This window comes from Arachis ipaensis, chromosome B3 (assembly GCF_059453495.1).
Source record: "Arachis ipaensis isolate K30076 ecotype BB chromosome B3, ASM5945349v1, whole genome shotgun sequence".
NCBI lineage: Eukaryota > Viridiplantae > Streptophyta > Magnoliopsida > Fabales > Fabaceae > Arachis > Arachis ipaensis.
The window spans coordinates 23,850,129-23,867,415 of NC_142438.1; the positions used below are offsets into that span (position 1 = coordinate 23,850,129).

At 29.4% G+C, this 17,287-nt stretch overlaps 1 protein-coding gene across 1 annotated transcript; it reads right to left on the minus strand.

Annotated features, from left to right (window-relative positions):
- Positions 1-2,215: 2,215 nt before the first annotated feature.
- Positions 2,216-5,279, minus strand: LOC107629808 (putative O-methyltransferase 3). The gene is made up of 2 exons (XM_016332701.3): positions 4,447-5,279; positions 2,216-3,181 (listed from the first exon to the last, which is right to left on the minus strand). Exons 1-2 carry the CDS (start codon positions 5,227-5,229, stop codon positions 2,876-2,878), a joined length of 1,089 nt encoding a protein of 362 aa, XP_016188187.1. The 5' UTR covers positions 5,230-5,279; the 3' UTR covers positions 2,216-2,875.
- Between the last annotated feature and the right edge of the window lie 12,008 nt (positions 5,280-17,287).

Consider the following 17,287-nt stretch of genomic DNA (forward strand, 5'->3'; position numbering starts at 1 on the left):
AAATATATGTGAGTTTATATCAAAAGATTAGAAATATGTTAGTTTAAATTAATTAGAATTAAATATCTTCTGTGATGTTAATGTCACCTTCAACTCCTTCAAGAAATTACCTGAAATGGTAGTGTCCAAAACCATGGTTAATCCCCCATTTGAACTCCCCAACATACTTGCTCCCATCATCACAAGTATGAACTCCACAACCATGGCTCTGCCCACTCAACCACTCCCCGGCATAAACATCCACTACAACATTTCTTAGTTATTGCAACATATATTACAAATAACACTCAAAACCCAATTTCTTGCGGCCTGCTCCCCAATGTAGAATCTATAAACTCCGAAACCGTGCCTCAATCCCATCTTAAACTGCCCTTTATACCTGCTCCCTCTTGCCCATGTCTCCACCCCAAAACCCTCATACTTCCCATCCACCCAATTCCCTTCATACCTTCCACTCATACTATAATAATAAACCCCACTCCCCCAACACTTCCCCTTCCTTATCTCCCCCTGGTAAACGTCGCCGTTCGAGAATACCTACTCCCGAAAATCCGTGGATTCATTGTAGAAGGAGTCCTGCTATTTCTGTTTCTTCCTCCCCACGGCCCAGAAGACCGGCAACAGCGGCCGCCGCCTGAATCGAACGTGCCAGATAAGACGTTGCCGAAGCCACCATGATTGAGTGGGGGAAAGGAGTTGGCAGCGCGACGACAGAGCGAGTAGGAAAGGCAGTGGGAAGATTTCAGTCGTTGTCGGCAAACGGAGAAATAATGGAAGGGGCGGTGCTTCCGACGACAAAAAAAGGGAGGAAGAGAACTTGAAAGAAGAGAGAAGCGATAGTAATAGTTAATTAAATACTGAGTATAACTAACTTTATTAATTAAGTTAAATATATTCACTTAAAAAATTAAAAAACTGACCCCTTTATTTTATAAAGAATTGCCAAAAAAATTCAAAAAAAACAAATATTTTTATTTGACATTTTATGGCTGACCGATGTGCCAAACAAATTTTTGGCGTTTTGGTACACAAACGTCTCCTGCATACCGAATCTGTGCCCATGAAATTTTAGTCAAATCTAGGAGTTATTGTAGGTGCCGTAACAATGTGTGGTTTATCGGAGGGGCATTTGAGGGATTTCGACATAAAAAATATGAATTTCATATGGGCCAGGGTGTCGGTAATCCAAAAATGATTGGATGTCAAAAAAGTGCATGGACAAAAGATGAAACTCTTTTGGATTGAAAAAAAAAGGGTATGTGGAACCAAGAGGTGATCAGCAAAAAAGTAAACAACTTAATTAATTTATAATTATATTTAATTAATTTTATTTGTTTTTAATTTATAATATTTGATATTAATTGCTTCTCACTTCAAATTAAAATTCTGAATAATACATTGAAGAATTAGGGGCGGGGATCACGGAACTCTGCTTCCAACAATCCCAATTTTTAGTATATAAAAAAACTTATAAAATATATAAAAGAACATCTATTTAGTATGAAAAAGAAACATCCTGATACTTAGTAGAAGAAACATCCTAATGTATAGCATAAACACCATTCACGTAGAGATTTTAAATTCACCCAGAGGCATTTGGCTGGTTTTTAGCTGATACCCTCTTGGTTTCCTAGTATTCTTGAAAATAAAATTACTGGACAACATAATGAAATTTGATTTTAAATTTTAAATTTAATTTTGATGCACGGTGTAAATCATTTTATACAATCATACAATTATATCTATATTTTTAGATGACTATTCACACGGTCAATATAATAATTATTTTTACTAATATAATATTATGCGATTGGATACACATATAAAACAGTTTTACATTGAAAAAATAGAGTAAATGAATGTCTCAGTTTCCTGAAACCCCACTTTTCACCCACAATGCTTCCAGTAATGAATGTCTCATATCCACCGTATTCCTTATTCCATTACATTTGTGCTACACAATCGCTGTTATCGATTTTTTGCTATTACTCTTGTGTGTACTCTTATATCTATTATGTGTACTGTTATTGAAAAAGTAAAAAAGATCTAGTTTTGTTTCAATCAATTATTTGAAAGATACAGAATCAAAAAGAGTTGGTAAAAAAAAATTTGTAGGGTGATTGATTATAGAGATTATTTTAATGTTGAACATTATAACTGTTTTAAATTTTTAGTTGTATTTATTTTTTTTTAGAAATTTACTATGTATGTGCAATTTGTTTGGAACAAAACTAATATATTATATATATGCCTTAACAAAACTGATTGATACAAAATCATCTCAGCAAATTTAGAACAACTGCATATATTTATTTGATTTAGAACAAAAAAAATCACTAAAATTAGAACATACAAAAAGGAGGAATAGGAATAATAGTTCACAAATAAGAACAACAGCAACACATAAGAAGAGAGACGAAAAGGAACACTAGGAGAGGCAGAGAGCCAGCACCAGATGCTAGGATTCAGAGTTTCCAGCCTTGAGAGAGATACACAGAGGGGGAGGGAAGGAGACAGAGGAGAGGCGATAATAGAGCAAAGCCTAGGGTTCCGCTCTTCTCTTCGTATCGCCAGCGAATATGCTAATTCTGCTCTTCCGAATCGCTTGACTCCGGTAATAGGTAGATTCTGATGTTGCGGTCAGGTGAAGTCGCCTTCACCAACAACTCTATCTTTCTCCTAAACCTTCCTCAATAAATCCACTTCCAGAAGCAGGCGTCGAAGATGCCTTCGCCCCACCTCCCGCAACTGATCGCCAAACTTTAGATTGAACCCTAATTTCCCCAAGTGCGTTGCATGTTTGTTCATTCAGCTCATAGATTTGAAAAATTTTTTCACTATGGATAAACTTTTTCATAATATATATATTTTTTCACTATGGATAAACCTCGATCAAAGACCTTGAACTCATCAAAATTGGAATTATCTTGTAATTACTGAAACCAGAAGAGAAAAATAGCTTGGCCCATTCTTTCTCAGTTCTCTCCTTTCCAGTGACAAAGGCCATCATCGCCATATCATAATAAAGTTGTGTCTCCAGTGATCCATTATCTCCATTCTCATTCCCTACCACCATGTCTATTATTATCACTTTTCCTTTTTTGCCCTTCTTCATTGTTGCCTCCTTGCATTTCTTCAGGAGTTTTACACAATCCTCATCACTCCAGTTGTGTAATATGCACTGCATATTGTTCAGCGTAATTAATAATAATAATAATGATGATGAGAATGTAATAGAAAAAGATTAGATGTTAATTTGCTACATATAATATTATAATGTCATAATTTTGGTCATAATAATATTGCCACATGCCCACGTGGCCACGTACATCCCATACATATTATTTTTAATAATAAAAAATATTAGGTGACTAACATTTTCTTTTCGCATTTATCTTTCATTCGAACTAATACTAATTATTAATTAACTTATATTTATTAATTAACTTATATTTTTTATAAGTAGAGAACTTTTGAAATACATCATTTGTCCATACCACTACTGTTGGATAGACTTGGTTTTATAAAATTTTTATTTTTCAAAAATAATTTATAAAGATTAATTTAAAAAAAATAATTTTTAAAAATAATAGTATTTATATTTAGTAAATCAAATTAAAAATTATTTTTAATAATCACAAACAGCAATAAAAATATTTAGTAAAATAATTTTTAAAATTTAAAAATATTGTAATAAATATAAATATAATAGTTAAATTTAAAATTAATTAATATACGAGATTATATTAAAATATTTTATTTTAATAAGTATAAGTCAATTTTAAAAAGGTATATTTTATGTGCTTACAAAAACATTTTTATTTTTTAAAAACTGTAAATATAAGTACATAATTTTTTTTATTTACCAAACACAAAGTAAGAAACTTCTACTCTTAAAAAATATAAGCACATTTTCAAAAAGATTTACCAAATCAAATCTAATTATAATGTAGAATTTTATTTGCATTTTTTCTTTCAAAATAAAATTGCTAAACTTTGTAATGGAACTCTTAATTTAAAATTTTTTAACCTAACGATAATTATTATTAATAGAAAAAATTTCACTCCTGTTCTTTGAGAGATGCTAAAATAATACTTTTTTTCTCTATATTTGTAAAATATATACTTCCTTCCTTTATAACTTTTAAAAAACTCCTCTTTAATTCATTTTAAATTTTTTGTGTTAACTAATGTTAACTTATTCATTTTAAAAAAAAATTATTTTTTATAAAAATATCCTTTAACAAAAATTTTAAAAAGATATATATGGAAATACCTAGCTATTTTAGAAAGGTATTTTAGAAATAAAATATACTCTACCTATTTCCATATATATATATATGATGATATTATGACAGTAATAATACTTGTAATCCAGTATGTATACTATGTAAAATAAAAAGTACACTTAATTATATCATGAATTTATATGATGATACTACTTACCTTCAACAAAACAGAATCTGCAGAAGGAATTGCCTCAAACATGTCCCCTCCAACATATTTGATGTTCTTGTCACTACTTCCTTGAAAGCCAGCAACAACATGTGGAAGATCAAACACAATGCACTCCACATTTGGGAATGATTTAGCTATGGCCTTAGCCATAGTTCCATTGCCCCCACCAACATCAACCAAAGATTCCAACCCTTCAAAAGTATCCTTACACTTCTCAATCACCACACTAGCAATCAATCTAGAGTCGCTTGTCATGGCCTCATGGAAACTATTACTAAGCTTTTGGTCATGACTAGCAAATTCCCAAAATGCCCTCCCATGTTCCATTTCTAATGGTGACTTGTTAGTGTCACATTTCTTGAACCAATTAGAGAGTTGGTACCATGGTTTTACCAAATTTGGATCAAGAAGTACATCCAGGAATGGTGTCATGCAAAAGGGGTGATCCTTTAGCAATAGTCTAGATGAATTAGTTAGAACATACCTCTCTTCTTGTTGATCATCATCATTTTGATTCGAGAAGAAGCCGGAAAGTGTCAAGATTCGCATCAAGCGGGGGACGAAGGCGGCTTTTGACGGTTGGATTGGTAATGAAGCAATGAGTTCTGAGAGTGGCATGGGTTGGCCATAATTGTGAACAACATCAAGTATGTTCAGTTCAATTGCACATTTAAGGGACATAGAATTTATGAAGCTAAAAAAGTGATTCCATATGTGGGTTTGAGCTAAAAGCAATTTTTGAGAATGATCCTCACCATCATTGGATTCCATTTAGTATTTTTTTGGTTGCATGAACTATGTATTTGCTAGTCTTTTTTCTGGTGTGGAGTCTCTGCAATATACTTGGTTTCATTTATAATGTGAGCAGGTATGCAATCAATTTAAATTATTAAAAATATTATTTATACATTAAAATTAATTATTAAAATAATTACTAATATATTTATGTATAAATATATATATAATTTAATTTTTTAATATATATTTATATTCTAATATATATTTTATATTACAAAAATAATTTTAGTGTATATATAACATGGTCTTTAAATTATTGATGAAAAATAGATGGAGAAGATCTATGATAAGGCTCTAAATGTAATAATTGAGCACTAGTACCAATAATAAAAGTTCTAATGGTGGGTCAGACACGTTGCAAATGTGTAATTCAAGGGTTGTTGGCAACATGTTTTCAATGTAACAATAATGGGTTATTAGTTTATCTTGTAATTATTGTATGACAATTATACTGCGTTTATTTATAAGCAAAGACAGTGATATATATATATATAAGCTTAAAATTGTATTTGACAAAGGATTTGTTTGGTTGAAGAAAAGTTTTTTTTTTTTTTGAGTTATATTTTTTAAAAGATCTTATAAAAAAATAAAAATAATTTTATATTTGGGTATTTTATATAAAAAAAATTTTTTATCTATTAATTATGTTTGGATATAATAATATAAAAATATTATTTATTTATTTATTATATGAAAAATATTTTTTTTAAAGAAAAAAAATCTTTTAAAAAAATATAAATTATAACTTCTCAAAAAAGATTTTTTTTATTTTTTAGTGTTTTTATTTTTACAATTATAAATTTACCAAACACATTAAAAAATAAAAAAAATCATTAAAAAAAATCTTTTTTTTATTAAGATAATGATGTCCAAACAAACACAAAACAAATATGAAAAAATATTGTATATTTTTTGTTAGAAAAAGTATAAAGATATTGAACGAAATTACAATTTATTTTTTTCTTTTATTATCACTAATAATTTTAATAATTGTATTTGTTATTATTTAATTTTATTTTATTTTTTAACAATTTTATAAAAAAAATAAAAATAAATTAAATTTTTATTATTTATTTTATTTTATATTTAATTTATTATCACACAAATTAAAATATAAAAATATTAACTTTTATAACTCTATTTTTTGTATTTTATTCTCATTTATCTTATCTTGTTTGATTGTTTAAAATACTATAAGAATTCTGGGTAGTTCTAGTTGCAATAACTGTCGTTATAATGTAATTTGTTTGATGATGCTATTATTTTCATGGCTTATTTGGATTAGTCCTTTTATTTTAAAAAATAAAAATTGTCTTACATTTAGATGTAAGTTTATCTCTTTTAAAGATAAAGTATTTTTTATATGAATGTCACTTAGATAAAGACCTAATTATTTTTTTATATGGGTGTCACTCAGTATTTAGACTAGTCCAATTTAAAATTTAATTCATTATTTTTTTGGTTAAATTAATTTGTCTGACCTAATTATAACAGAAATAATATTGTTTAATTAATTATATATATTAAATTTTAATTATTAAAAAATATTTAAAAAAATATTTTAAGTGTCTTTATATGAATGACTCCTTTTTTATATATCTCTAACGGTGCTACAATATTTCAAAAATAAAAAGATAAACAATTACATCTAATTAAAGTTTGATTTGATTTAATTTTCGACATTTTTACTCTCTTTATGTGTGTGTTTACTTGCCATCTGCTCTTTACCTCATCACTCTCGCCTTTCTCCTTTTGTGTGATTGCATCCGCCTGTCTCCCTTTTCTCTTGTTCATCCATTTATCATTAATCGAGTTAAATATTTAGCAACTACTCTAATTAAAATGCCAAAAATATTTTTTTATAATAATCTTTATTTAAAAAATATAATTTATTTGTTTGACCACATTTTAAATAAAAGTGATATTTTTATAACATATGAAAATCAAATTTTATAACTTATCATCTAATGATTAAAGTAAATATTTTCACATGATGATAATAATAAAATCTTTATTAGAATAGTCATCTAAATATTTTTATATGTTTAATACACAAAAATATAATAAAAAATGATAAAATTACAGAAAGTACAGATATCATGATAAAGAATGATGGACAAAGCAAAAACAATCGATCAAAAAGATAAAATGCATAACAAATAGTCAAATACAATGGAGCAGGTACCACCTAATTCTATCAAAAGAAAAAAAAAATAAATGACAATTAAGCTGAATAATATTTACATGCAGTAATGCATTTTTTCTTTTGTTCCTCAATAAATAGGAGAGAATATAAAAAGCAAGTGACACTGAGAAGAGAATTCTGAAAAACAAAATTAAATACTGTAAAAATTTTAGAGAGAGGATCATCACAAATTTTTTTGAAATACAAATTAAAAGACAAAATGAACATATTTCACATTAGCCACTTTTTTATGTCAAATGTAACTTTTTTATGGTGTAATATTCATGAATTCTAATAAGAAAATCTCAGTTTACTCATACATAAATATATCTTCATATATAAACACTAATTTACATGAAATGGTTTGATTTTTTATATATTAATTCGTTGATAAAGAAAGATAAAGTATAATTAAAAAAACTTAAAAAGAAAAAAAATATAAGAGAATGGAAATTACCCCTGCAAGCCATGAAAATCCATGTTCAATCTTTTCTCTTTATCATATGTTAATGGATTACTTAGCTTTTTGTTCTCCTCAGTCTATCATCATTGTTAATACTTAATATCAGTATATCACAATACTAACATTTCATTTATAGTTTTTGGTCTTTTTCTTAAACTATTGAAAAGAAAAATCTTCCAATTCATATGTGCTCTATGCCAAAGATAGAACTGTATGTATGTGTCTGTGTTTGTATTTATTATGAGCCTATAATTTTATAATTAAGAAGAAGAATGTGTGAAATTTAGAACTTGAACTGAAAAAAAAGGAATATATGAAAGAATGGAACTGAATGTTGTCGTGCTCTTTGATGGCAATAAATAGTGTGTGTCATAAGATTGGTATTTGTTGGGCCAACCGTGGAGAGCTCTCGACAACTGGGGAGAATTCGGAGAGGAATAAAGTGAGAGAACATAAGATGAGAAGACACCACATCCAACTCAAAACCTTAAGGTGTCAAGTTAATGGGTCTCTCATCTTATAAACTCCTCATTCTTCCATGCTTTTTTTGATGTGGGACTAACTTCAACACTCCTCACACTTGCAACACTAACAGTATTATGGAAATGTAGTGAAATATATATATGAAAAGAAGTGGCAAGCATTGTTATTATTCAATTTGGATAGTTGAGTAATAATTATCTGTGCATAATGGTAGTGCATGCATTCCACTTGTTTTTATTCCTATCTTTATAATATTTTAAACAAAATAATAAAAAAGTGGTGAAACTTGAGCTCTGAAAAGTAAGAAAAAATGAACTTAGAAATGTGTGAGCATGAGTTTGGGTGTATAGTGGGTGTTTTATTCTGTAGATTTTTATTAAGTCGTAGATCGGAGTGGGTGTTCTCATCAGGTGGTCTTGTGTGCATGTGTCGTCTCTTGGTTTTTTCGATTTTTTTATATACATAAGGGTTTTTTTGTTAAAAAAAAATTGTTTAGTGTTTCTTATCGTTTGATTTAAGTTATAATGTTCTGAAGTATTAACCGTTGCTTATATTATTATAACGATGAATTTTTTTTTTATATTTTGTATAAAATAATTAAAGAGTAGATATCCTTTTCGATTCCTGTCCTTTTTGAAAATTGACAAGCTGCTCCTTAATCTTTAAAAAATGATAAATTGGCTCCTGTTTATTTCTTTTATTAGACACATCGATTCTTCTGTGGCTAATAGACAGGAATCGATATATCTAACGAAAGAAATAGATAAAAGTCAATTTGTCTAACGAAAAAGTTGATGTATCTAATGAAAGAAATAGACCGAGACCGATTTGTCATTTTTAAATATTAGGAGGCGACTTATCAATTTTAAAAAAAAAGACAGAGACCAAAAAATGTACTTACTCATAATTAAAATTGAGGTAAACGAATAAAAGGGCTTTGATCTTGATGTACTTTTTTTTTCCGAATTTTTTTTTAAATAGAAGATACAAAATTATTTGTTTTTATGTTATAGTCAAAAGTTAACCAGTACATATTTTTAAGAATTATATGTGACTAATTTTTTTTATTTATTTTTTGCATTAGAAGATAAATAAAAATGTTTATCAAATAAAAATTAAGTTTTAAAGATAATATAAATATCATCACTCTTTAATTAAATAATTATATATTATCATTATTTTTTTTTAAATTAGTCTATGAGAGCAGTTAGAAGAAGATTAGAGTACCAATTAAATTAATTCTTTTTAAGATTTTTTAGGATTTTATTCTAAGTTTAATATGAGCGCTTAAATTTGATTTTTATAATAAAATATTAATAATATAAAATAAATGTCTATTTCATAAGACTATCAAAATATAATATATTATTTTTTATCAATTGCATTGACAAAATTTAATTATTAAAATACTAAAATAAATAAAAAATATATATCTCAAAAAAATCAATAAAATCAAATTTACAAATAACTATGGAACAAAAAGTAACCGTTTAAAAAAAGGTGGAAACTCAGTATAATCGACTTTACGTAAAGTTGATAACTAAGAGCCGTTAGATAATTTGACTGATTTGACTAAATTTTCATCTAATGACTCTCAACTATCAACTTTACGTAAAGTCAACTTCGAGTTTTTACCTTAAAAAAAATAAATGGTATAAAAAACTAATATAATTAACTCTCAAACTTAAATTTTAATATCACAGATATTTTTATCTTTGGCATTCAATCAGATATTTCGTTTTTTATGAAAAAAATAGTTGGTAACAACTCTAAATCTCATAATAAAATTTCTCTTAAAAAATAATGGATAATCTTCCTTCATCCTTTCGGTTATCTCTGGGTTGTGTTCCCCTGCGTAGGACGTTGCGACACCTCTCTCACGCCTCTGCCTAATCTCCTGCCGCTAAGATTAGGAAAGATGTACTAATGATATGGTGAAGAGCAATATCCATAGTGGTGAGGGTGAACAGTACACAGTGGACTAGGGGACAAGAGGTAATGGTGTTAAAGCTGATGAGGGTGAGGGACTGAAAAGGTGAAGGCAAAGGTGATAATGTATTGAGGGGTGAGTGTTGTAAGTTGTAACACCCCTTTTTAGAATAGAAATTTATCGTATAAGATTATAATGAGATATAATATTTGATTATAATTGATTATTAAATTAAATACAAAATATTTAGTTTTTGGCCATAAATATAACATATTTTTGTAAAAGTAATTATATAACAATTTATAAGTTATTGATACACGATGTTGTAGAATATATTTTTAAAATAATTTATCTTTCACAAGTTTTTATTGAATTTGATCTAAAATTACACACATGTATATAGATATAGTAAGAATTTAAAATTTTCAGTAGATATAATAATTTTTCATTTCTATTGTGTCGTTTGTCATGAAAAATATCGTGGCTATTATAGTCATATAAAAATAATTGTATTAATGCAATGCAAATATATTTTATATGATATCTTTATTTTTTTTTCATTTTTTTCCATTTATTTGTCTCACACATAAAATATTATTTTAAAAAATTTTACTTTTTTAGTGTGTTTCGTAATATCATGACAACAAAACAGGAATTACGGCGTACCAATCAAAAAGCATCTTACCTTCTTAATAGTTGGCAGCCCGTTTTACATAATAATAATAATAATAATAATAATAATAATAATAATAATAATAATAATAATGTAACGATATTAATAATAATTAATGAAAAAACATAATACCAAAAAGTAATTAATAATAATAATATATAATAGTTTAGCAATATTGATATTAATAAATAATTGTAAAGTATTAATAAAGTAAATAAATGATAAACAACATAAAGATAAATAAATAAAGACATTGAAATGGTAGTAATGTCCACTGGATCGAAAAGAGATAATATTAATAATAGTAATAATATTAATATTTATCATCAAGTAAATGGAATTGTGATAATCTGTACTGGATTGAAAAAATAAAGAACAAATAATAAATCCCATATAATATATCTACTTTAAAATTTTAGTATTACTAGTTCCTCTTTCTTTTTTTTCTCTCTTTCTTCTTTCTCTCTCCCCTCTCTTTTCTGGTCTTTCTTCATCACTTATTTTTCCTCTTTTATTTTTTTCTCTCTTCTCACCCTCTTAATTTCTCCGCATTTTCTACTCTCCCATCATATATATTCGTATATATAAAATGAAGAAGAAAAAGACATAAGCAACACTGTGTTATTATCGATTTATTGTTTTTTTTTTCTATTTTTTGAAACTTTATTTATATTAAAACTCATTACATGAATTATTTTTTAAGCAATGGAAGAAAGATATAATGGATGTTAAGAGAGTGAAAAATCGGATTATATTTATCAAATTTGTGGTGGAAGGAGGTACTTCACATGATTAACGCCGCTTGTGTACCGCAAATGGGTTCGGACGAACAACATAAAATAAGATTTTGGGAGGATCTAGAGAGTTTGATCTAAGACATATCTTCGGGAGATAAGATTTTTTTAAGAGGAGATTTAAATGGCCATGTTGGAAGAGAAGTGACAAGGTGTGAAAGTATTCACGGAGACCATGGTTTCAGGGTGGTCAATACCAAGGATAAAATTATTTTGGACTTTTCCTTAACTTTTGACCTTTTCATTGCAAATATATGTTTTAAAAAGAGAGACGAACATCTTATAGCCATAGGAGTGGCATAACAAATTCTCAAATTGACTTCTTCTTGTTGAGGAGAGTCGACCAGAAATTTTACATTAATTGTAAAATTATTCTTGAAGAAAGTTTAACAACACAACATAGTATGCTCGTTATGAATTTTCGCATTGAGTAAAAGTTGAGAAAAAAAACATCATACAAAGAATCCAAGGATGAGGTGGTGGCGGATGAAAGGTGAGGAATAAGGAAGTTTCCTAAAACAGGTAGGAGAAGAGGCCAAGTGGGAAAGGGATGGAAGCGCGGAGAAGATGTGGAGGGAGATGTCAGAAGTTATTAGAAGAACAACAAAAGAAAGTTTTGGTGAATCTAGAAGGATAGGACCAAGAGACAAGGAATTTTGATGGTGGAACGCTAGTGTATAAAAAAAGATAAAGGCAAAAAGAGAGTGCTTTAAAAAGTGGTCTTTGTGCCGCAATGCAGATAATTGGAAAAATATAAGACGGCTAAAAGAGAGACAAAAGTGGCTGTAAGTGAAGCAAGAATAAGAGCATATGAGGGTCTCTATCAGTCTTTATACACAATGGAAGGAGAAATATATATAATTGCAAAGAGCCGTGAAAGAAGAACGAGAGACTTGGATCAGGTTAAGTGCATAAAGGATAAAGACGGAGAGGTTTTGGCTCAAGATGAGAAGATTAATGAAAGGTGGAAGCACTACTTCTACGAGTTATTTATTGAAGGATAGAAGACTCTTCCGAGTCTTGGTTAGTTATGCACGAGGGAAAAAGATCAAAATTTCGACTACTATCAAAGGATTCGAGACTTCGAGGTAAAAGAGACTCTAAAGTGGATGAAAAATGGCAGGGCAGTAGGACCCGATAATATTCTGATTGAAGTTTGGAAAAGTCTTGGAGAGAAAGACATCAGTTAGTTAACCAAGCTTTTTAATGAGATTTTAAGGTCAAATAAGATACTGAATGAGTGGAAAAAAAGCACATTGGTACCTATCTACAAGAATAAGAGGGATATATAGAATTGCGAAAACTATAGAGAGATTAAACTCATAAGCCATACCATGAAGTTATGAGAAAGGGTGATAAAATGGAGGTTAAGACAAGAGACACAAGTAACAGAGAACCAATTTGATTTTATTCCAAAAAGATCCACCACTGAAGCTACATACCTGTTAGGAAGGATGATAGAGAGGTATCATAGTAATAAAAGGGATCTATATATGGTGTTTATTGATTTAGAAAAAGCGTATGATAGGGTGTCAATGGAGGTCTTATGGAAGGTTTTGGAAAGAAAGAGAGTAAAGATCACATATATTCATGCAATTATAGACATATATGATGGGGCTACAACTAGTGTAAAGACTCAAGGTGGTGTGACAGAGGAATTTTCTATTGGTATAGAATTACACCAGGGATCATCCTTAAGTCCATACCTTTTCACATTAGTTTTAAAAGTACTCATATAGCATATCCAAGACCCTGCGCTATGATGCATGCTTTTTGCCAATGATATCGTCCTTCTGGAAGAGTCAAGGAAAGACCTAAATAAGAAGTTAGATTTATAGAGAGAAGCTCTAGAAGTGTATGGTCTGCGCATAAGCTGTAGCAAGATAGAATATATGAAATGTAAGTTCGGCCACCAAAGAAAAAACCCTAATATAGAGGTGAAGATTAGAGAAAATATCATACAAAAAGTTAAAAATTTTAAGTATCTTAGGTGCATCATACAAGATAATGGAGAGAATGAACAGGATGTAAATTATAGGATCGAAGCAGGTTGGTCAAAATGGCGGAGTGCATCTGGTTTTATATGTGACAAAAAAGTGTCTTTAAAACTTAAAGGTAAATTCTATCGCACTGCTTTCAGACTGGCTATGTTTTATGGTACAGAGTGTTGGGCGGCCAAAGAGAAGCACGAACATAAGTTAAGTGTGGCAGAGATGAAGATATTGAGATGGATGAGTAGTCATACACGATTGGATAGAATAAAGATCAAAGATATAAGAGAGAGAGTTGGAGTAGCACCTATTGTAAAAAAGATGGTAGAATCGCGTCTCAAGTGGTTTGGACATATGAGAAGAAGACCGACAGAGCACCCAGTTAGAAGGGTGGATGAAATGGAAGATGGATAAGGGGTGAAAGACAGAGGAAGACCTAAAAAGATCATCCATGAAGTAGTCAAATGAGATCTACATGTAAAGGTCTTTCTGTAGACATGATACATGATAAAGTTCAATAACGTTATTTGATCCATGTATCCGACTCCACCTAATGGACAAAGCTTTGTTGCTATTGTATAGTTGCTAAAAATAATTACAACTGTATATTATAATTAGTAAAAATTAATATCTATATTATTATCTTATTTTTATATAAAAAGAGAATAAAATTAAATATATTATGTTAAATATTTATTGAAAAAAGAGGTTACATTTCTCTCCATCTTTTATGAATTTTGTCTTTAAAATTTACTGACTTGTTTGATAAAATTTTTTTATCTCATCTTCTAATTTTTATGTTTCTTCTTCTTTTATTAACTCTTTTCATACCACTTTTAACAGAATTTTTTTCTCTTAAATTTTTAACAAATCTATCAATAATTTCTATCAGTATAGTTTCACATGTCAAAGCATTTTTTATTTGCATTGTATCATATTTTATGACATGTGATTGATCAAAACAATACTTTCTGACTTAGAAAATATGAAAGACATTGTGAAAGTTTAAAAGATTTGGAGAAAGTGCAATTTGCTAAGCAACGAGTCAAATCCTCTTAAGAATTTAAAATGGACCAATGAACTTGGGATTTAATTTTTTAGATTTTAGGATTCTACCAATACTAGTAGTAGGAGTGACTTTTAAAAAAAAACATTATCTCTTTCTTTAAACTTTAAAAGCCTTCTTCTTTTATTAGTATAACTTTTTTGTCTACTTTGAGTTGCGAGTATCTTCTTTTTTATTAACCTAATCTTTTGTAGTTTGTTGTACAATATTAGGTTCTAACAAATTTTTTTCACCAACCTCAACCAACACAAAGGTGATCGACACTTTTTACTATATAGAGATTCAAAGGAAGTTATTCCAATGCTAAAATGATAGCTTTGTTGTAGACAAACTCTATCAAAGGAAGATGAGTATCTCAACTTCTTTGTAACTAAAGTATACAAGTACTAAACATGTTTTCTAGAATTTAGATTGTCCTCTCAGTCTGACCATTTGTGTATGGGTAATAAGCTGTATTAAAATGAAATTTAGTACCTAAGACATCTTGTAATCCAAAACTTAAATGTCAATCTAGGATCTTTGTCAAACACAATATTCATTGGTACTCTATGTAACCTTACAATCTCTTGGATATAAAATTGAACCAATCTATACGGTGTCCACCTTATTAGTAGAATATGTGTAGATTTGGTCAACCTATCTTTTATTACCCATGTAACATTGTAGCCTAAAGATGTTTAAGGTAATCCTATAACAAAGTCTATGATATATTATCCCATTTCTATTTTGAAATCTCTAAAAGTGAAGTAATCTTACATATTTTTGGTGTTCTATCTTAATCCTTTAAAAGGTGAGACACTTAAACACAAACCCAACTATGTTTTTTAATTTTCATTCCTTTATTATAATGTCTACAATAAGAATTATAATGTTCTACAATAGCAATATCATATTGTTAAATACTATTACTTGTGTTGTTCTCCTTCTCATTCTCCTACAAATTTTCAAACCACATCAATTGGAGAAATCAATACAAAAACAAAGAATAACAACAAATAAACTAAATATTCATAATCATAAATGATATAAACCAAGAGTTATTATTATTATCCACTTACATTGAAAATTTCACCAACTTTGAAACCAGAAACTTTGACAAACCCAATACAAAAGGACTTGCTTGGAATTTTCAATGCAAAAAAATTTGAAACACCCTTTTCAGCATACTTCAAAGTTCAAAGAAGTGTATAAATTTGAATAAAAAATATATATAAAAGAAATATAATTTGTGCTACTGAAAGATGAGAAAGGATGAAAAATAATTTTACCATACCACCATCAACAATTCAAAATCAGAAAAAATCAGCAACCAAAATTAACAACTCAAAATCAGAAAAACCAACATAAACAACTCAGAATCAGAAAAATTAACGGTCAGCAACTCAAAAATCAAAATAAATAAAATTAACAAAATAACCAAAAATAAATTGAGGCAGTAGTGCTTACTGGCAGTGAGGGAGGAAGGAAGGTGATTGCGCGGCGAATACTCCACAACCGATCAGAGAGAGACGTCGCAATAAGAGACATAGAGAGAGAGAGAGAGAGAGAGAGAGAGATGGGCACCAACAGATCAAGTAGAGACGACGGAGAAGCCTTTCGCAGCGGCGTCGCCAACAGTTCCGAGCAAGCACTTGACGTTGAGGAGGAGAGGATCGAGAAGCGAGCAGACTTTCCAAGAGCGATGACGGCACTTAAGTCTTCTCTGCCGGCGTGACAACACCGTCTATCGGAAGAGAAGAGCTCGGCGATGGGATGGGGCTGGGTTCCTACCATCGTTAGGGTTTGGGTTTTTTGAGAGAGAGAGAGAGAGAGAGAGAGAGAGAGAGAGAGAGAGAGAGAGAGAGAGAGAGAGAGGATGGGTAAGGGGTTCTGAACTTCTAAAAGAGAGAGAGGATGGGTAAGGGGTTCTGAACTTCTAAAAGAGAGAGAGAGAGGATGGGGTGAATTTTTTTAACACATATATATATACACCACTAAACTGGAAAAAATCAAACGGTTCTAATGGTTCACCGGTTAACTGCGGTTTGACCGGTTTTTAAGCCAATTTTTTGCTGGATGATTCTTCACATCAACCGAATCGAACAGATGATCGATTTTCAGTTAATTCGGTCGAACCGACAGATCCGATTCGATTTTCAGAATAATGGCTGCACCCACTTTTTGAATGGGAATTACAAAAAGCCATACATGTTTCAAAGGGGGAGGCCATAAATTTTTTAAGGGGGAGCCACTCTTTTATTTTTTATTATTTTTGTAAATTTTTTTTTGAGGGCCACTGCCTCCCCTCCATAGTAGGTAGCTTCGCCCCTGCACTTATTTATAGATATTATAGAATTAATTTTTTGTTGAATTGTGAACTATTAAGATGTTAATTTCAAATGTGAAACAGTTTAATTTGAAATGTAGAAATCAGATTCTCTGATTTTTTAAAAATACAAAAATCAAA